This window comes from Mastigoproctus giganteus, chromosome 10 (assembly GCF_048544385.1).
Source record: "Mastigoproctus giganteus isolate SK-2022 chromosome 10, ASM4854438v1, whole genome shotgun sequence".
Classification (NCBI taxonomy): domain Eukaryota; kingdom Metazoa; phylum Arthropoda; class Arachnida; order Uropygi; family Thelyphonidae; genus Mastigoproctus; species Mastigoproctus giganteus.
Window position 1 is genome coordinate 100280592 of NC_143584.1, and position 23450 is coordinate 100304041.

Consider the following 23450-nt stretch of genomic DNA (forward strand, 5'->3'; position numbering starts at 1 on the left):
TTACTAAGAATCTCTGGGTATGATCATGCTGCCATGCATGGAAACTGAACTTGGCCTGTTACAACGTAAGATCGCCCATCGGTGAAGACAGGATACTAGAGCTGGAAAAAGAATTAGAAAATGCAAATTGGAATATCATCGGTTTGGCTGAAACAAGAAGAAGAAATGAATCACTTATAAGTTTATCAAATGAAAATCTGCTGTACACCAATGGAAACAGTGAAAGGAGTGCAGGTGGAGTTGGCTTTCTGGTCCATAAAGATATAAAAAAACAACATTTTGGAATTCAAAAGTACATCACCAAGGGTGTAAAGACTGCTACTCAGGATTTCTAAGAGGTATAAGCTAAAGGTTATAATGATTTATGCACCAACATCGGGCCATGATGATGAAGAGGTTGAAGTTTTTTTTTTTTTTTTTTTTTTGGTAGTTGTTGGCGCATCGGCTTCTGTGGCCATAATGCACCTCCCAAGGTTTTTGCAGTACTTTGATCCAAGCCCTAGGCGGGAATCGAACCCGCGACCTTTGGGTTGCCAGGCAGGCACTTTACCCACTCGGCTAGCCCGGCCGGCTGAGGTTGAAGAAATATACACCGAAATTGAAAGTCTTCTAGATGAAAAGAAAACTCACTACACTATCAATATGGGGGACTTCAATGCTAAGATTGGAAAGAGACAAAACAGCGCAGAAAGGGGAACTATAGGAAATTTCAGAATCGGTGAAAGAAATGAAAGAGGTGAAAGACTTGTGGAATTTGCAGAATCTAGAGGAAAGTCAGTAATGAACACTTTTTTCAAGAAAACTGTGAACAGAAACTGGACATGGAAGAGCCCAAAGGGATTAACAACTAATGAAATTGACTTGATCCGCACTAACATAAATCAGAAGATATATCGTGAATGATGTTACTGTCTGAACAAGGTAAATGTTGGAAGTGATCACAGAATGGTAAGATGCACACTTGACATAGATGTAAGAAAAAAAAAGGAAAAAACTGACTCGAGTAAATAATACAAAGGTCTTTGAGATAACAGAAGGAGATAACAGAAGAGGAGAAAAAGCAGTATGTACTGGAACTTAAGAAAAAGTTGCAGCTTCTGCAGACTGTTCAGGACCAAGATATCAACAAGGAATATTACAAACTTTTCGAAAGTGATAAAGCCCAAGAAACCTATAGGTAAAAAGAAATCCAAAGAAGAAAAAAAATCAGTCAAGAAACACTTGTTATGATGAACCGAAGAGGACAAATGAAGAGCAAAAAAAACACTGACAGGGAGAAAATTGAGTATACTGAATTATGCAAAGCCATTAGAGAGAGACACAGAGAGGACATAAGAAAATTTAACACAAGAAAAGTACAACAAGCATTAAGGGAAAACAAAGGACTTAAATCAGCAGCCAGAAGCATTAATACAGAAAAACAAATGATACTGAAACTGAAGAATAGTGATGGTGTACTTATGAATAGCAGAGAAGGCATAATTCAAATAGCAGAAGACCACTATAAAGAGTTATACAAGGAGCAAGGGAATGATGCTAGCAGTGGGGAAGATGGATCGCAAATTAGTAACACATACAACATACCTTCCTGATGAGGTCGAACATGCGTTGAAGAAAATGAAGAATCAGAAAGCTCCGGGGGAAGATGAAGTTACTGCAGAGTTGTTAAAATTTGGAGGAAGAGACATGACACAAAAACTGGCAAGACTCTTCACAAAACACATCAGAAAAGGTGTGGTGCCTAAGGAGTGAAATAATGCAATCATAGTTTTGCTGCATAAGAAAGGAGATAAATCAGAAATTGGAAATTATAGACCAATTATCTTGTTATCCCACATCTACAAGTTGTTCACAAGGGTCATTACTAACAGATTAGAAAGAATACTTGAGGAGAATCAACTGAAAGAGCAAGCTGGCTTTAGGACAGGATTCTCAACTATGGACGACCTCCACATAATGTCACAGCTAATGGAGAAGGCAAATGAATATAAAACACCATTATGCCTGACATTTGTGGATTATGAAAAAGCATTTAACTCCATACAGAATAAGGCAATGTTTCGGGCACTGGAAAGACAAGGTACAGGTACCTCATATATTATGATTTTGAAGAAAAAATATGAGAATGCTACCTCCTTTATTAGACTAAACAAAGATAGTAATAAATTTAAAATTGAGAAAGGAGTTCGACAAGGAGACACAATATCTCCGAAGTTGTTTACCGCTGCCCTTGAGGAAGATTAGACTGGTCACAGAAAGGAGTCAATGTGAATGGAGAGTACCTAAACCATTTACGATTTGCAGACAACATTGTGGTCATAAGCCATGATCCCAAAGAATAAGAGGAAAATCTTAATCAGTTATGCACAGTTAGTAAGGATTTTGGATTAAAGATGAATATGGCTAAAACAAAAGTAATGATGAACAAGTATGCCACAGAAAGGGACATACTGATTGAAGGTTAGCTGTAATAATGATAAATGGCTGGAAGTCAAGAGAAGAATAAATTTTGGATGGATAGCATTCAGGAAATATAGTCACATACTGAGGAGCAATATCCCAATTTGCTTAAAATGTAAAATAATGAACCAATGTATACTCCCCATCAAGACTTATGGAAGTGAAACTTGGGCACTCACCAAAAGAATGGAAAAGAAGCTGAGAACTACACAGCGAAGAATGGAACGAATTATATTGGGAATCAGACTGTTAGATAAGAAGAGAAACATATGAATTAGGCAGCAAACTCATGTAAAGGACATTCTTATCAAAGCTAAAGAACTAAAATGGTCTTGAGTAGGACACATAGCTCGAAGACATGATGACAGATGGACTAAGAAAATAACAGAATGGTACCCAAGAGGAGCTAGAAGAAAACTTGGAAGACAAAGGCGGAGATGGATAGATGAAATTCATGAGTTTGTGGGTAGTAAATGGATGGCCATTGCACAAAACAGAAGGAACTGGAAAGTAGCTGGAGAGGCCTTCATCCTGCAGTGGAATTGAAAATGGCTGATGATGATGATGATTTATTCCACCTTGAGAATGTCGAGTGGTGGGAGATGGGGCAGGAAATGGGACAAGAGGGATGCGGGTCACGTGGTACAAGTTGCGGGGGTCAGTTATGTCACTAATTGACCCCCACTTAAATAATTACATAGGTCATTTCCTGATTAGATATTGATCTTAGTGTTTGGGTAAGGTGCCACCTGTGATTTCCCACATCTGCACCATCAGTACTCTTATGATGAATACAGAACCTCTGTAAGAGTTTGAAAAGTGGTATGTGTTGCATGTGAAGTTTAGTGTTGGGTTCTGTTATCTGTGCTGTCTTCATGGCGTGCCACCACCAATGGAAGGTGAGCCAGGCTGTCCACAGTGCTCTGGATGTTCTCCATCAGGGGGGTTGCCTGAGCTTCCTGACAGAACAAAAAAAAAAAAAAAAAGCATGAGTGAGGGGGCCAGCAGAAGGATGAGAGTAAAAAGGGGGAGGAAGAACATCAGTGCATTTTAACAGGTGTGTCTTTTACGAAAAAAGATTTGACTTATTCCGTCATACCTCTACATTTCATGTAGAAAATGTGTGTAGGGGGGGGGGGTTGGCGAGCAAAGTGAGCAGGTGGCAAAGACCCTTAGTATTTATTAGAAATGAGAAACAACTGCATCCACATACAACATACTTAGTAAGACACCAGTAATCAACAACAAAAAATAAACATGTATAAAAAATATTATAAATAAAAAAAAAGCAGACTGATATTTCTGAATATGCTATATACAGAAAATACAACTGTTCACATACCTGAACTTTGTATTTAAGGCTGTCATATATTAACTCAACCTCAACAGTATTATTTAGTGTATTAGCGGGAAGAATCTGACCTCTATAAGGAAAGAAAACAAAAAAAATATCACTATTAAATAAAACGAAATACACAAAACTGAGTTAATACTACACTTAACATTCCATGAGTAGCAATATGTAAAACACCAAACAGCATCACAGAATACCTGGTATACTTGAAAATGGGTGTGTGGGGGGGGGGGTATTATTAAGACAGTATATATACACACACACACACACACACACACACACACACACACACACACACACACACACACACACACACACACACAGGTAACCTTCATATAACACAGTAGTCAAGATCCTATAAAATTTTGTATAGTGCAAGACCGTGCTATACAGGACTAAGAACCAGTACAAAAAGGGTGAGGTTGCGTTCCAAAAGCTAATAAAATAAAACTTTTTTTTTTGTTTTTTTTCCCTCACATTCGGAAAATAAATTTTTATAAAAATAGTAATAACTGAATAAACATCTTACAAGCTGTAATGCATATATGTCAGTAATGTTTGTTCATTTAATTTTCTTCCTCTTCGTCGCTGCTAAGCACAATCAAATGAGAAGGTTTTCTTTGTTTCAGAATATCTTCACTTTCTGAACTTTCTTCTGCAGCATCTAGATTTCGTGTATCCTCTACTTTCTTTAAAAAAATCAATAATCTGGGTTTGTTTGTTTTTGCTTGATAGATCTTTGTATATTTCATGGTATGAAGCTAAAACATTTTTGAAGCACCCTTTTGAACTTTTTGCTCCTTTCAGTCGAAGGATCTGCATTAAAAAAATAAGATGCTAATTTCTCAGCTAAGTTTATGCCTTCCAGCATGCTTTTCAGTGTAAAATTTTGATCTTCTGGGTTTTCTTTTGCGCTATCATCCTTTGAATTGAATTGGTTTACTTCCGATGCCATTTCCATCAAATCTGCTTCGCCAGCCTCTTTTTCTACGTGTAATTCTTGAACATCTTCAGTAGTCATATCATCAAAACCATCCCTGCTACTGACCTAGCAAGTTCTACTATCACTCCCATTCCAGGTTCTGCCAGTTCGACCATATTTTCTGAATAAACTGACTTTGGCCATACATTTTTCCAACGCGCATTTAATGTTGACAGTTTTACTTCTTTGAGCGATAAAGCTATGATTCTGATACAATCCACAATTCAAAAATGTTTCCATGCCTCCATCACTTCAATCCAGTGTAACAATTTTCTGATGTAATGAATTTTAAAGGTAGATATAATGCCTTGATCTAATGGCTGAATTAAAGAAGTATTATTAGGTGGTAGGAACATTACTTCAACGTTTGGGTGACTTAAATCTTTTGCGTGGTCTGGCACATTATCCAATAGTAATAAAACTTTGAAATCTAGATTTTTCCCTTTTAAATAGTTTTCCACAGATGGTATAAAACAATTTAGAAACCATTCTTTATATAAATCGGCAGTTACCCAAGCTTTTTTATTTGCTTTCTAATATACTGGTAATACGCTGTTATGTACATCTTTCATCGCAAGAGGATTAGAGGATCTATAAAGTAGCATAGGTTTTATCATGTAATCTCCCGATGCGTTGCTGCACATAAGTAGCTAATTTCTCAGCTAATTTCTCGATCTTTTGATGCCTTAAAACCAGATACAGTTTTCTCTTTTTATTTGAAATAAACATTCTGTTGGACATTTTTTTTCCCACCAAAGACCTATCTCATTGGCAGTGAAAACTTGATGTGGTGTGTATCCATACTCTTGAATAATTTTTTTGAAATTTCTCTGCATACTTCTTGGCAGCTCCATTATCAGCCAATGCATTATCCCCTTGAATTCTTATGTTAGGTAATGAGAAGCAGTTTTCAAATCACTCAAACCAACCTTTACTAGCAACAAACTCTGGATTAACAGAAGATTCTCCATTTTCTTTTAAATGGTTAAAAAAAAAAAATTAGTGCCTTTTGTTTAATTAAATTGCTGTCTAATAGGATCCGTGTTTTACTGTTATCCAAATACTACGTCAATCCAAATACTGAGTGCCTTTTCCATTTTCTCAATTATTGGTACTTAGGGACGAGCTGTCATAATTGCAGAGATTAAAGATCCTGCAGCAAGCAGTTCTATTTTTCTGTTCATTTTTCTTTTGGTCCGGGTTGTTGCTTAATTTAAATTTAAACATTTTGCAATGTACAATACCTTTCCCACTTTTTTAAGAAGATCCAAAATGTATCCTTGATTCTAGAGAAACAGTTTCTTTTGAGCGATGTTTTTTTTTTACTTTCCTTAGGCATAATTTAGGGCTGGAATTTAATTCACAACAAAGTAATTATTCCAATACAGTTCTTAAGAACAAAGTTTAGTAATACATACCTGGAAAAATTTATAAATGACCAAAAAAAAAAAAAAACCAAAATAACCTTAAAAGTCATGAACTGCACACTTCGAAGTCAATTTTTTATGGCCTCAAACAAGCACAAGTTCAATAGCACAGAAGCTACCACAGGAATTTCCCAATAATTATTTTTGCATAACGACTAGTGAGTCAACAGTGGGAATTCACAAAAAAAAAGAATGGAAATGTTGAAAATTTATATCCAACATAACAGGGTTTCCCCCCCCCCCTCCCCCACAAAAGCTCAAAAAAAAACATGTTACGCGAAGTTTGCCTCTGTTAGAGCAAAACAGAGTCATAAAAAACCATGTTGTGCGATGGTTTTCATGAAGTGCCATAATTTATCAATCGTGTTAGAGCAAAACTGCGTTGCAGATGTAGCATGTTATATAAGGGTTGCCTATATATATATATATATATATATATATATACACACACACACACATATATATATTTGAATAATGTTTGAAATAATTGAAAACTGAATCTTTCATAATAAAAATAAAAAGATAAAGCAAACATCACAGGCAGCAAAAAGCATATTCCTCTACATGATGCTTGAAATATAAAAGTACAGTAAATTAGAATGACAATTAAAAAAATAATAATAAATAAATAAAAATAATGCCAGTAGTATTTTTTTGCTGAAGTGAAATTATGCCTGAGATAAGAGCAGCAAAGCATATTCCACAGCTGTGAGGAAGCCTTGGTTCAGGAAAGCAGCACTGTTAAAAGATGGTTCTTCTAGGCATCAGGGTATTATTATATGCAATGTGTGAGATATGTATATGCACATTACTATAGCTGTATATATTGCTACTGGAGATATCTTTGTGTAAAATAGGTGCAGGGGGAATGGAATTAAACAAAATTTAGCATTTTGTTGGATGAATGTGAACACTTAAAGGTTTGTTGCCCTCAAATCAGGGGATCCATCAAGTACTCAGCTGTCTACCTCATTCCTGAGGCCTCCCTCATGCAACTGGCTGTGCAGCAGGATGCCTCAGTACCATGGGTAGTTACTTTTGGTGATGCTATTCAGTCAGTGAAATGAGAAATATTTTATACAATAAGAATAGGTAGAATAGGACCAAAGTAGGTTTGTCAAGGGCAAAAGTTGGTGATGAAGTGAAGAAAAATTATCACATTTTAAGTGCAGAAAATGCGATACTGCTGTACAAGTTGTTACAACAAAGTTGGTACTACAAATCAGGGCCCGAGCTGAAAGTGGACTTTGCCAGATAGAAGGAAGTATACTAAAGACAGCCATATCAAACATCTGGGCCCAGGAGGATATTGTGCAAGGCTCATAATGTACAACTTTGTCCAGCAAGGCCTATGCTTGTTAATAACAAGCACAGGCCCTTATCTGATACTATCTGCTGATATTATTTGTTGAAGCAATGTTAAGCGGAATAGAAAAACTATTTTTTTTTTTTTTTTGGAGGGGGGGGAAGGGATACAGAGACTAATACACAGCTGAGCCAAAACATTATGACCAGCAAGTCATTAAGAAAATCAAAGCAACTGCAGGTGAATTACAGCATACGCGTGGGTTGAGACATGGTATGGAAGACACCTGATACTGAGCTCCATTAAGCAGTGTTACTCTTGTTCTTCACATGGGAAAGGCAGGGGACTGAAGAAACTTTGACAAAGGCCAAATTTTGTAATGGCCAGACAACTGAGTCATAGCATATTCGAAATGGCACAGCTGGTGAGATGCTCACGGTCAGCTGTGGTTAGTATCTACCAAAAGTGGCCTGAGGAGGGGGAACTCATGAGCCACCAGTGAGGTGTTGGACGACCACGGCTCATCAATGCTCGAGGTGAGCCAAGGCTCTCCCCGCATGGTACGTGGCAACAGAAGGGTGACTGTGGTGCAACTTGTCGGTAATTATTATGCTAGTGATGGGAGTAATGTGTCACAAGACACAGTGCATCGAACACTGCTGAAAATGTGACTGCGTAGCCGCAGACCACGCAGAGTGCCCATGCTAACCATGGTTCTCCAGCAAAAGCACCTACAGTGGGCACGCGGGCATCAAAACTGGACCTTGAGTGATTGGAAGAAGATCGTCTAGTCTGATCTGAAAACAAGCCGGTTGCGGTGATGTCATGCTTTGGGCGATGTTCTGCTGGCTGGGATACCCTGGGTCCAGTCATCCATGTGCCGGGACAGCAACTCCAATCTGCGGCATCTCAACCATGGACCTTACAGGAGTTAAAGGATCTGCTGGTTACTTGTTGGTACCAGATACCACAAGACACATTTAGAAATCTTGTAGCATCCATGCCTTGCCAGGTGCTAGCTGCTTTGGCTGCACATGGAAGACCAACATCATATTAGGTAGGTGGTCATAATGTTTTGGCTCATCAGTGTATATTAATGGCAGCCATAAGCAGATGTGGAATTGATTCTTGCATTCCTTCTATTTGAACAAACATTTTTTTTTTTTAAAGCAGAAATGGGAATTACAAATCTTACTGAGAGTTGGCTGGTTGATTTTGATTTTACTGGCACAAAAATGTCTGTGGTTATACTGCACCAGGAAAACATTAAAATACGAAAATAATAGATTCTGATAACCTTTAAAAAGGTTACATCGTCAAATTATTTTATGTATATATATATAGATAGAAGCAGTATAAGTTTAAAAATAAATTATTTAATTTAAATACGTGCGTATATATTAATGTAAAAACTTTGTAAAAACTTTAAAATTGCTGACACAATCATTGTCTGATAAAATTTGACTGAGTGTATAAAGGCCCAGCCAGATGAGTAAAAGCGGTAAAATATATATTGAGAATATGGGTAAAATTAACGCAATTTATTAAAATATACTTTATAGATAAAATGGTGTCAAAAGACACGCACACAGGAAGGTCATCTGCAATCAGCAGGAATGAATGTGTTAGATGGCTGTGTCCTATGTGGAGTCGAGCAAGAACAACTTCCTCACTATGATTCTTGAGCAGACTGGACTGCCATGTTTCTATTACAGGCTTTATCTGTATAATTTATTTGTTCTCTCTCTATGCCATAGTTGTTGCCATTGGGAGTATATCTTGTTCTGTATTATTTGCCTGTAGTCTGTATAGGGAACTGACAGGCAAAGATTATCGGTGAGACCTGCTGATTTGGCTGCCATGTCAGCCAATTCATTTCCCCTAATCCCAATGTAACTAGGAATCCAGCAGAAGCGAATATCAAACTTGCGTTCATAGAGAGAATGTATCTTCTGCTGAACCTGACAGAGAATTGGATGAGAGTTGTGTCTCAAAGATAATAAAGCCTGTAATAAACTCAAAGATTCTGAATATATTATTGACCTTTGGTACTGACTAGATGTGATCCAAGGCTAATTCTATAGCATGGAGCTCTGCAGTGTATATGCTAGACTTAGGAAGAATCTGCTGAGATATAATAGTGTCTGGAAAGACAGCTGCAGATCCTACACACGATTTCGACTTCGAGCTGTCTGTGTACACTGTCAGGAAGTCGTATTGTTCAGCTCGGTGTGCTGAATAGAGCTGCAGGTATACAGATGAAGTCTCAGACTTTACCCAGTTTGTAAGGGAAAAAGTCGCATGATGGAAAATGAGCATGCCAGGGTGGAAGGGTTTGCTTTGGTGTTTGTGCAATCTTGTCTACCCTGATGTTAAATTCCTTGAGTAGCTCTTGGACACGAATATCAAAAGGTCGGTTGGCAGTCTAGCAGGCATTGTACAAATTTAATCAATGTGGCTGAAAAACGCATAGAGCACAGAGAACAAAGAATATTTAATCCTCTCGTGCACTTTGTATAGAGTTGGCATATATATGTTCTAGAAAGGTTAACTTATCAAACACGAATTCCAAGAATTTTGTATCTGACACTAGTGGAACAGCATTTTGTCCGAGCCTTAATTCAGGTTCAAGATGAAGATTACGCTTCCGACAAAAGTGTACGCAAACGATTTTCTGAGGTGAGAACCTGAATCCATTAGCAAGAATTAAGGTGAACAATGGTTTGTTGCATTTCAATAACCCTCATGTTGCATGACTGAGAAAATATACTAAAGTCATCACATAAAGGGCACTGTTTACAGTTGGAAGTTTTTCTGTGATGGAATTTACTTTGATGGTGAAAAGAGTACCACTTAATACTGATAATTGTGGTATTCCCTCCTCTTGGTAAAAGGAACAAGAGAGTGAGAATCCCACAAGAACTTGTAAAGACTGGTTAGCTAAAATGTTTTTAATAAAAATAGGGTTTTGGTTTGGTTTGGATTTTATTGGTGCATTAGCAACTAACACTATAATGTGCCAAAATAAATAAAAATAGGGAGATACCCTCTAAGATCAAGGCTATGTAAATCTCCTAAGATCTACATGTTGTGCCATATGCTTTCTAAAGGAATACAGACACAGTTTCCTTTTTATACCAGCATGTATCAAGAGTTGATCGGTTTTTTTCGGAAGCTGCACTGGATGCTGGAGAACAGCTCGTTTGCTTCTAGATACCAGATTAAATGAAAATTAATCATTCTCTCCAGTTTGCACAGACAGCTAGTCAGAGCAATAAGAAGGTAATTAGTAGAGAATTTAGGATCCTTTCCTGGCTTGGCAAAAGCAAGAACGATTGCCTTGCACCAGGCATCCCGAAACTGCACTTCAATAAAGATTCTGTTATATAAAAAGAGCAGGGGATCCATCAATTTTGGTGAAAGATGCTTAATCATTTCAAAATGGATGCTATCTGGTCCAACAGCACTTGCCTTAGAAAGAATAAGAGCTCTTTTCAATTCCTGTACAATAAAAGGCCCATTATAAGGATAAAGACCTCTTTGATGTGAAATTAAGTGCCTGTTTTTCGATATTATGTTTCAAGACCAGAAACTCTGGGAACAGGATGATGCCGCAAAGATGTTTGAAAAAGTTACCCCAAGAGTATTGGCTATTGCAGTTGACTCCACACTAGTCATCCATTATATTCTAGGATCGATGAAGGGTAAGATGTATATTTTCCCCTTCATTTTCCAGATTTTATCCCACACCACCATAGTGCTGGTCTACTTTTTTTTTTTTTTTTTTTTATGAAAACCCCAAATATGAAAGGTATCAAAACCTATAGTACTTAGTACCGTGCATGGGTTGAAGGAGAAGTATGGGGGAAGGGGAATTCCGGAAACTTTGCTCTAGAGACTAAACATGGGTTTCACCACTTCAAGCCTCCAATAAGCAAAGTGGTGGTATTCCATCGGTTGATGAAAATCATCTACCACATACTGGTTAATAGATGAGGTAGAACGGATCCATGATTCCTTTTGGCTCTGACGGCAAATGTAATGAGCTTTGGCTCAGGCCTGTTTAAAGACTATTAGATTGATCACGGTAGGATATTGGCAGAATATCCCCCAGGCTTTGTTTTGAGCCTTTTTTGCTGCTGTGCATTGTGAATTCCACCATGGTTTGGGAAAAGGTGGAAACCAGGTGGATGTTTTCGGAATGACATTGGCGGCTGCTTGGACAATAGTTTCTGTGATGTATGAGATTGCATCATAATAGGCTGCTGACTGACTGCATTAAGGTCAAAATTTGCCTGATGTTGGAAGGCATTCCAGTCAGCCTGATCAGTCTTCCACCATGGTAACCTGGAAAGAAAGGTGCCTCCATAGCCAAGTGGTCAGGAGCAGCAGTGCGTAACACTTTCTTCGTGATTAGTCTGGGGTTCGAGCAGGTGAGCCACCAAATACAGAGGATGCGGAAAGGTCAGGGAATGACCACCGCATATCCCCGAAGCAATATGGCCTTAGTTGCTAATGCTCCTAAAAACCAAATAACAACAACAACAACCTGGAAGGAAGACACTGTCTCCCATTGTGTAAGCAGGTTATCACAGGGAAGTGATCGCTTTCATGTGGATTCTTCTCCACTTCCCAAGTGAAGGGAGTAGAGAAGGGGAGGAGATAGAAAGATCAATGGCAGAAAATGTACGGGTAGGCATGTGGAAGAAAGTGTTTGTTCCCACATTTAGAAGGGAGAGTTCATTGTCATTTTGCATATGCTCTATGACTCGTCCCCTTCCATTGTTGCTAGCACTACCCCACAAGGTGTTATGTCCATTAAAATCCCAAATAAGTAAGAAAGGGGGAGGCAGCTGCATTACAAGTTCATCAAGGTCTTCCTTGGAGATGTCAGTTCCAGGTGTCAAATATAAAGAATAAAAAAAGGTAACAAAAAACCCACTGTAAGGCAAATTGCAACATCTCTATGCTGGTTGTAAGTAGAACAGGCTGAACTGGGGTCTGGTTGCCGACAAGGATAGCTACTCCTCCACGAGCAGGATGATCCGCAATTCTGCCCGCATGAAAAATTGTGATGTTACGAATGGTAGGGTCATCATTTGCCTTTAGGTAAGTCTCCTGCAAGCAAAAGCAAACCGGCTCATGCTTTTGCAGGAGGGCCTTGATGTCATCAGTATTTCGGCGTAATCCACAACAATTCCATTGTGGGAATTTTGCCATTATTTTGGCTTAGTGGGTCCATCAGGCAGCTTCCGAGGTGCTAAGGGCTTACGTTTATCAGTCTGGGATTTATCATTTTTGGGGAAGAATGGATGCTGTCCCGTATCCATTTTTTTTTTCCTTCGCAAAGAGTTCCAAGACTGATTCGTCCAGTACCTCCTTATTCTCTACATCCATTGTTTCTGGTATTACAAATGGCTCTTCTGATCTTTTTGGCTTTTCTTTACCACTTGGTTTTTGGTAATGGTGGAGTGCTAAGAGGTATGGATATTGGAGTAGCAGCTGACTGTGTTTTTTGGGGTGGGTTTTTGTGAATGCAATAAATAGCCAGCAATCGGAGCGAATGACTCTCTGGTGGTATGGCCATCTCAGTTTGTGTACCGATAATGCACTTAGCAGAAACTTTCTGGGCATATGAAGGTTTCCCATTGTTTATTAGTTGGACACATTTTCTGGCCTCTGGGTAGGAGATATTCAGCTCTGTTTTTTAATTTTTGGATTTCCTTTTCATCCTTCCACTGCTGGCATGCTCTAGAGTAGGCAGAGTGTTCTCCTCAGCAATTGCCACAGATCGGTTTTGAAGCTAAAAATTCCTTGCTCTCATGGTCTTTAGCACCATATCAAGCACAGGCAGGATTACCACGACAAGATGTTTGTGAGTGGCTGTATTTTTGGCATCAAAAACACCTCAGTGGGTTTGGAATGTAAATCCTCATTGGGCAGTTTAGATAGCCTGCCTTGATGAAGCTTAGAGGCCGTGAGGGTGTTGAATGCAAGGATGAGAACTTTGGTAGGGACGAGATTCCTATCATTTCGTATTGATATTCTCTTGACAAGTCACTATAGGTCTTTCAATTCAGAGCAGATCTCTTCTTCAGAGACATGAAGAAGTTCCAACACCTCATGAAGAATTCAAAGTTTTGTGGGGGTTATGGTGATAGGTTTTCCCTCTATGGATGTAGAGTTCAGGATTTTTTCTGATAGAAGCTTCAACCAAAAGGTTGCCAGAATGCAATCGTTTAACAGATTTTGGTGATCCTGCAAACCCTTCTAAACCTTTCTGGACAAAAAAGGGTGACATCTTCCCAACTGACTGCTCTCCAGTAGAATGGAGAATGAGGAAGAGTGGTGTCACTGATTGTAGTGTATCCTCAGTTCTGGCTCTTTTAATGGAGGCGTTTTCCATATTATCAGTTCAATTAGATAGGGGCTTTGTTGGGACCCCAGAAAAAGGATTTAAATTACTCATAGGAGTAAAGTAAAAATTTCAGTGCCCTAATTACCTCACCCACCATGGAGCCCTAAGAGGGGACACCCACTCGTGAACTAGTAGGTACTGCTTACACCATGGGACGTCAAGTTCACTCAGGAGCATCATACTCCCGTTTCCAATAAGCCTTGATCCCATCCCAGGACCAAAGGGAAGGAGACATTGGCATGCAGTTGACCCTAGCAGTAAGAACCACCAGTTGATTGATCCAAGTCGGACTAGTCGAGGACTATCCATCTTGTCGAAGCAGGGGCCGAAGTGGTTTATTAAGGCTGGGCCCCTCAACCACCAGGATCCCTCTTTCCGAGTTTCTACGGATCACGGCTGCACACGTCAGATTCCAATGATGTAACCCTGGAACAAAGGTATGGATGTTAGTAGTAGTAGTGGCATGTGGTGCAAGAAAGCAAATGTATGAGCTTATGCAGCATCAGCCAAAAAAAAAAAAAAAAAAATCCCATCATTCCCTCCAAATGCCTGTCTGGTTTCTCTTTAAATTTATTTAACCTATCAACTTCCACAACGACAGATGGAAGTTTGTTCCAGCAATTAACCACCTGCTGGCTAAAGTCAAATTTCCGCACATCTATTCTACATCTGTCTTTTCTTAATTTGAATTTATGACCCCTTAGGTTCGTAATCTGAACAAGTGGAAGGATCCCATCAGAATTCAGAGTGCTCAACCCATTCAAGGCCTTGTACACCTTAATCAGATCACCGCGCAGATGCCTAGTCTCCAGCCACTGCAATTTGCAGAACTTAAGCCTCTCTTGGTAAGAGGATTCCTTCATTCCCCTCACCAATCTTGTTGTCCTTCTCTGTACATGCTCAAGCAAATCTACATCCTTCCTAAAATGAAGCCTCCAGACTGTATGCAGTACTCAAGGCGTGGCTTGACCACTGCCTCATACAGAGTGACAATCACCTACTTTTCCCTGCTAGCAAAATTCCAATATATCATTGACAAAACCCCATGACCTGCCCTGGCAGCCTGTCTGCATTGCTCAGAAAACTTCATATCTGACTGCACAATTATTCCCAGGTCTTTTTCATTTTCTACCACCTTAAGTGTAGTACAACACAGTTGGTACTTTTCTCTGGAGTTACTTCTACCCATATGCAGTACTTTGCATTTGTCAAGGTTAAACTTCAATTGCCACTTCTTAGTCCATCTGCCCAAATTTTCTAGATCCTGTTACAGTAGCACACTGCCATTACTGTCATTAACAACCCTGTCAACCTTTGTATCATCTGCAAACTTCGACACTAAGCCTGATATACCTTCATCAATATCATTGATAAATATACAAAACAACAGTGGACCCAACACCGAACCCTGTGGGATTCCACTAATAACATTAGTCCACGAAGAGCAGCACCCATTGATTACCACCCTCTGTCTTCTCCCACTCAACCATCCTTTTATCCATTGTAGCAACTTACCCTTAATACAATTCTGCTCCAATTTGTACAATAGTCTTCCATGCGCAACAGTGTTCAACAGCTTTCCGGATATCCAAATATATGTTATCAAAATTATTTTTTGCATCCAGTTCCTTGGTAACCACATCATAATATCCTATCAAATTTGTCAGACAAGACTTTCCCTTAACAAACCCATGCTGTGTCTGAATTAATGCTGCAGTCTTGTCTAGATGATCCTGCAATGCATCTTTAACCAGTGACTCCATTATTTTACCCGGAACAGAAGTTAAACTAACTGGTCTGTAATTACTCGTGTCACCCTTCGATCCCCCTTTCTGAATTGGGGATACATTTGCACATCTCCAGTCCGTGGGGACCGCCCCTGTGTCCAAGGATGCTCTCATAATTATGGCTAATGGTTTGCTTAGTTGCTTTGCCACCTCCTTTAAATAACTGGATAGATCCCATCCACCCCAAGTGCCTTTCTTGTTTTTAACTTCAACAATTTCTACTCCACTTTGCTCTCAGTTATTACAAAATCATTAAGTGCCTTGCTACAATTTGATAAACTGCCATTTTCAAACTTTAATAACTCCTCATGTGTGCATGTAAATGCAAAATACTCATTTAGTTTGTTTGCTATCTGAGCAGGATCTTCAACAGTCGAACCATCGATATCAAGTGGACAAATCAGATTCATCCCCTCCCTTTTAGAGTTTATATAAGTAAAGAAATCCTTGCTGTTTTTCTTAGCATCCTTTGTCAAAGATTTTTTGTAATCTGCCTTGGCTTGCCCAACCTCTTTTGTAATCTGATTACAGACTAGCTTATATCTGCCATAGGCTTCTGAGTCAATAGATAATTTATATGCATCCCATGCATTTTTATTCTCTGTAACGAGTCTCATTAGTTCATTTGATAAACATTTAGGCCTAAACCTTAAACAATATTTCTTAATAGGTATGAAACTTTTAGTAGCTTCCACGATTAATTCCTTGAATGCTTCCCACTTAGAATTTACTGTTGGTAACATCGTCAGTAGATCCCACTGTACAGAATTTAAAAACTGTCTGAGACCACTGTACTCACTTTTATGGAAGCAAAAACCCTTTCCTTTACCCATGATGGTAATTATTTCTTTAAGTAAATCCCACATCAGTACACTGTGATCACTTCCACCTAGTGGTTCTTTTATCTGCGAATTCTTAATACACAAATGATCACTGCTGATAACCAGTTCAGGAGTATTACCCTCTCTAGTTGCCTCTCGAACATGCTGCTGCAGAAAACAATCATCCAATAAATCCACAAAAGTCTTTCTAGTGTGCGGGTGACCAATCCACAAGTTCCAGTCAATATCTGGGAAGTTAAAATCCCCCATTATAAGACATTCTGATTTACTAGCCCACTCTATTTTTCTGTACAATTGTTCATTGTACTCATTGAAGTCATTAGGCCTATAACACACTCCTACTCTTATTTTTGCTTTCGCAGTGCTTATATCACACCAAATTGACTCAACAGTGCACTATTCATCTATATCAACTGGGTGCACTTCTTTTGATATTATGTTTTTCTTAATTAACAGCATGACACCTCCTCCCTTCCTATCCTGTGTATCCTTTCTGTACACATTGTACTCCCCAAATTCCAATTCTGCATTCCTAATATCAGTGTGACACCACATCTCTGATATCCCAACAATATCCGCCTTTGATTTCTTAACCAATAACTTCAAATTTATTTACTATACTTCTAGCATTGGTATAAATGCAAGCTTGTTATTGTTATTTGGTTTTTAGGAGCATTAGCAACTAAGGCCATATTGCTCCGGGAATATGCGGTGGTCATTCCCTGACCTTTCCGCATTCTCTGTATTTGGTGGTGACGGGCTCGAACCCCGGTCTAATCAAGGAGCGTGTGCTACGCACTGCTGCTCCTTCCCACCTGGCTACGGAGGTGCCATATAAATGCAAGCATACATGCACCTATTCCTATTTACCCTGACACATCCCATACACCCACCTGTTTCACGATGACTGCCATCGGTCCCTGAAACCCCCAGCACCCCTCGCTCCAGGTCGCTACTTATTCTAATAGAAGTTGTGCAAGAATCACCTTCACCTCTGCCTGTGGCTACTTTTAACCTTTTAGTCTGTGAATCCCCCCAAACTAGCAGTTTTCCGACCCACCTAACACTGCCTCGATAGCATCAGAAAATATTCTTGCACCCTTTCTATTTAAGTGTATCCCATTCCTGTAAAAGCAGTCTCTCCTGTTAACGCCAATGTGTACAACAATATCACCTTTTGTGCCCTTAAAAGATGATATATGCTTTACAACGTCATCAACTTTTGCCCCTGGCAGACATACCCTGGTCCTGTTCCATTTATCCTTTTTACACAATATATTCCCCGTCTCCCTGACAATAGAGTCACCAACAATAACTAGTTCCTTTGGGAACATGCTGAAAAAAATTCTGCCCCTTGAGCCTCGCACATTCCCTCCATGTACTCCCTCCTATCATGTCCGGACAAAATTGCAGACACTTTCATATTTAACTTTAACTCACGACTCTTTTGCAACATTGACCTGTACTTGTTAAGTAAATCTTCAGATTTCCTACTCTTAATGTCATCGATGCCAATGGGTACAACAATATCACCTTTTGTGCCCTTAAAAGATGATATATGCTTTACAACGTCATCAACTTTTGCCCCTGGCAGACATACCTTGGTCCTGTTCCATCTATCCTTTTAACACAATATATTCCCCGTCTCCATGACAATAGAGTCACCAACAATAACTAGTTCCTTTGGGACCAGCGCATTCTGCCTTGAAGATTTCCGTTGTGTTGCCTGATGCCCAGGAGTGAGCTCTGGCTTTGAGTTGGGCAGCTGAGAACTTGACGGGCCCCTCATATTAATTTCTTCGAGAGCATCTACCCTACACCTTAAGCTCTCATAGACGTCCAGTAGAACGCTGAGTTGATACCTAATTTCTAGACTCTTTCTGCACCTGGCTGGCACACACAAAGACATCCTCCTTGGCTAGATTATGTTCTGTTCCAGAGAGTTCGGCAAACATTTCACAAGTTGCACATTTTTTTAGGCTGTGATGCATTGGAGAATCGCCCGCCTCCCCCTCAGTTCTCGCACGAGTCACAGCACTCCTGCCACTTTGTGCCCGTTGCTTTGCTGCTCTAGTCTGGGGCATGATATTTTAAATTAATAAGATCAGTAAATTCAATTAATTAATTGTCAATACTACGCTATCTAGTAAAATCCTAAATGCAGTGATGCATATTACACTATATAATTATACGTTAGAGCTACCTAGTTAGCACAATTAAAAATTTGAATTCCCTACCACTCTACACAAAAACAATGGCTGCATGATTCGAACGAAATAATGGTTTTACGTATATTAAGTAGTAATCTACAAAAACTCTTTATCTATATTAAAAATAAAAATAACCAGCGTAACTATAACTATATGGCTACTTATAATAAAGTTCAATATAAAATAACAATTAGGTAAATAAAATGGCAAACACTTATCGCTTTTTTCAGAGCCTGTAATTCACAGCTGTAATTTTTAAAGAGAGTTTAAGAATCTGTTCATCCGAGCATTACAGTCTTAATAGGGATAAGGGCTGTTGCATTCATCCACTCTTTGAAGCCCTTACCCTACGAAGAGACAAACGATTTAGAGTGGCCCATCCATTTTCCAGTTCCAATGCACAAGAAGTGAACCATGCGCAGACACCATAGTTCATGTCGCAGACCTGCTGAGATGTGTGGTACATATAGATTGTCGGTCATCCTGCTACCACTATAGCTGATGAAGGCGGCCACTGCTGTCAAAAGCTCCTGTATTAGTGGTTCTAGTGATTTTAAACAACTTTTATCGCTTTTAATTTTTATATATTTTATTGAATTTTATTCATGTTATACAACATTTATTTTATTTTGTTTTAACATTTTAATATATAGTTATACAATCAGTATGCATATATTTTATTTTATCATAATAAAGACGTTTTACAGATTCAAGTCAGTGTCATTTAGTAGCATTATATTTGAATTATAAAGCAATTTATAGCAGCATAACAGACTTGATAGAGAGCTGTGAAGAAGTAGAAAGAGATATGGAAATAGTGAACTCTATAGTCGTATTTTGAATAAATAAGAGCATAGAGATACATAAGAGTAGTGATAGAAAAGAGACAGTATATTTATAATGTAGAAATGCTGTTGGAATAAAAAGAATTTACCAAACTAAAGTCACAAGATATATAAAAAATAAAACAGTTCGTAGATGAATAAAAAGTATTGAACATGGCTGTAATAAAATTAATAGAAAGTAGACCAAGTGATATGGCTAGTATAGAGTAGGTACTATAGCAATATATAGTACTATACTATACTATACTATAGTACTTTATACTTTTACTTAGTATAGTAACATAGTCGGTTGGTCAAATGGAGTATAAACAGAAAATTTTTATTTTATTTATTTTTTATGTAATAGATAATGCTGTTCTAAACTCATATGCATGCACACATGGAAACAACAAAAATAAAACTTACTTTTCTAATGAAGTTTGGAAATTATGGAAATTATTCAGTATAATGCGATCTGCCACATGCAAGGAGCCACAAATAACTGCTAAAGTTGTATCTGGTTTGTCTGCCTGCAAAATAGAAGTATAATTTATGTAATTTGTTTTTATAATAATAACAGATTTCTAAAAATCAATAATGAAAAGTATTCATCATCATCTGTCATCGTTCCACTATTCCATGGGTCGATGAATGAAGCCTCGCCACCCCACCCTGTCCATGTACCTCTCTCCATTGCTGATATGAAAAGTATTACAATGACCAAATTGATTTTTTACCTCAACTAATATATCAACTGTTCTCAATTAATTTTTAAGCATAGATTTCAAAAATAATTTAAAACATTTCACATCATATAGCATCACAATTTTCATGTATATAATTTTGTGTTTGCCCATAACATGTATACGCGTCCTATCATTAACATCTGAACACCACTCCATTAATAATTAGTAGAATCCTACCCAAGCACCACATGTCAGACAGAACTATAAATATGCTCATAGGCCTATGAGGAAACAGTGGTATGATTGTGAATGCAAGATGCCATCAGTCATGGCATCTTGCATTCACAAGATGCCATGACTGATGGAGTTAAGAGACTTCCAGTGTAGAGTAATATTAGGGTGTTACATAAGCAATCGGTGTGTACATGATATTTCATTGGCCCTAAAGATCACTGGGTCAATGAATGGTAATGTGATCGGCAAATGGAGGTACACTGATGCTGAAACCATCACAAAATGACTCAGAAACTTCCAAACTTGACAGAATGTGACAAGAGAGCCCTGAAGAATTGTTCACTCATAAAATTGAAGGCCAAATGGTGGACAAATCGGAGAACATTTAAAAATAACTGGTGGAGAGTGTTCTACAGAGAGCACTCTCCACCAGTAAATAAAAGCTATTTGTAGACCCACTTACCATTGAATGCAAGCATTCATATATTGATCCCGGCAATTTTAAAGCAACTAAAGTGGTTCAAGATAAACTGAGTGAATGCATCATGCAATCTACCTTGAGTCAGAACCTTGAGTCAGAAACTGAGCCCAAACAAGTTCAACAAAATATTTCATCTGCGCATGCTTCGCGTCTGATGACCATCTAGGCAATCATGACAATCTTTCAATGGAAGACAACGATCAATCAGGATAACCATTAAACATATTTCTTGTCTTGCTTTATCTAACATTGGTGATCCAAAGTCACTAGTTTTTAAACAACTTTTGATACATTCTGTTCTCTAAGGATCAATCTATTACATCAAAGTTACCTGTACCTATTAAGATACAAACTAACTGGGGGAAGGAGGTATGAAATGGATAACCAAGACTGTTCCTCTGGGATTGAGATTTCCTAATTATAAACATTATATAAAATAACATTCAATGTTTATGTGGTAAATGATCCCTTTGATACCCGCGTTATTCTAGGGAAAGAATTACTCTTTGAAACAAAATCTAAATTCAATTTCAAAAAGGAAAACAATTTCAATACTGTAACAATAAATTTAAATTACTATTTGAGTGGACAAATTCCTATTTGTCCTTTGTATATAAATTCCTATTTATATACAAAGAGGACAAGTTGACTCAACTAAGTTATCTATTGTACCACTGATATTAATGCTAAATCAGTATCCTTGAAGGACAATTTTGAAAAGCTTGCTACAGTCACCTGAGAAAATCTAAATCTCAATTTAAATAAAGTAAAAATAACGGATTTTCTTTACCAAGCCTATCAAGATAGGTCAGAAATTTTCCCAGCAAATATTTCAGGCATTATACATATCACCACAGACAAACCAGCATATTAAACAATAAAAAACTCCTTTCAAATTTAAAGACAAGTTGCAGAAGTAATGGATGAATTTGAGAAGGAAGGAATTAATGATCCCTCTACATCCCCATGGATTTCATCATTCACTGTTAAGGAAAGGACTAATGGGAACCTTTTTTTTGTTTTGGATCTTAGATCAGTGAATAAGGTAACTTGTTCAGTAGCATAGGAATTCCTTGGCACTGGGGCAGGTGCCAATGGCACTGTTATCAGAAGGGCGCCACTGATAGGCCACATCAGTTCAATGCCGAGCTACTTTGATACCCTAGGCCAGCTGAAGTAATGGTGCCCTAGATGATGTAGCATGAGGATGAGAGCAGAGGGCAGGGTGAAAATTAATTTTAGCCAAATGGCATGTTTTCAGAATGCGATTGTAGCCTGAATGTATCCTTAAATCTGAGTACATACGGAATAGCAGCATAGATCTATTTGCCATCCAGAGCACAACTTTGAAGGAACCAATCAAGAGACCGCTTCATCAGGGCATGCTTGAATGGATAACAGTTCTCAATTCAGGCATTGTGTACATTCTATGATACTGAATAAGTTAGAAGTAATAAATAATGTGTATAGTGTTTATGTACTTCCTATATAAACAGGTAATCATGATTATTGTGATTTATAATTTAAATAAAACAACGAAAGCCCAATTAATTTTAGACATGCCACCAAAGAAGCAAGCAGACGTCAGTACCGCATCATACTTCTATATAACAAAATCGATTGTTCGCTTGCAAAAAATATGACCTTTTCAAGAATTAAAAATAATTCAAAATTCAGAAATACAGTACAAGATGGGGAATAAATCAGAAATAAGTGGGAATAAATAAATTTTATAACATTTAAAACAATTAATTTATTAATAATATACAAGTGCATGTGGGGGTTGGTGGGCAAACAATTAATTTATTAATAATACACTAGTGCATGCGGGAGTTGGCAGGCAAAGTGAGCAGGGGGCTTTGCCCGTCAACCCCCACATGCACTTTTCTACGTAAAATGTACAGATATGATGGAGTAAGTCAAATCTTTTCTAAGTAAAAGACATCTGTCGAAACACACTGATGTTCTTCCTTCTCCTTTTTACTTCCATCCTTTAGCTATCTCCTTCACTCATGTTTTTTTTTCTTTTCTTTTGTTCTCCATCAGGAAGCTCAGGTGACCACCCCCGATGGAGAGCAGCCACAGTACTAGGGACAGCCTGGCTCACCTCCCAGTGGTGGTGGCGGGCAACATGAAGTCCCACTAGGGGATCTGCGGCCATGAAAACAGCACAAACAACAAAACCCAACACTAAACTACACATGCAACACAACACTTTTCAGGCTCTTATAGAGGTTCTGTGTTTATCACAAGATGTACTGCTGGTGCAGATATGGGAAACCTCAGGTGGTGCCTTACCCAACCACTATGATCAATATCTAATCAGGAAATGACCTATGTAATTATTTACCTGTGCATTTTTAGTGATGTAATTGCCCCGCCCACTTGTACCACGTAATCCACATCCGTCTTCTCCCGTTGGTTACTCCATCCCCCCAC

The 23450-nt window shown here is 38.4% G+C and overlaps 1 protein-coding gene across 2 annotated transcripts in view; it reads right to left on the minus strand.

Annotated features, from left to right (window-relative positions):
- ACC (acetyl-CoA carboxylase) overlaps nucleotides 1–23450 on the minus strand; it is a 1497654-nt gene that overhangs the window by 982238 nt on the left and 491966 nt on the right. For both annotated transcript variants that reach the window (XM_090383551.1, XM_090383552.1), the window contains 2 exons: nucleotides 20037–20140; nucleotides 3803–3884 (listed from right to left, as the gene is read on the minus strand). In XM_090383551.1, the coding sequence (XP_090239677.1) occupies nucleotides 3803–3884; nucleotides 20037–20140 (186 nt within the window). The remainder of the gene's footprint in view (nucleotides 1–3802; nucleotides 3885–20036; nucleotides 20141–23450) is intronic.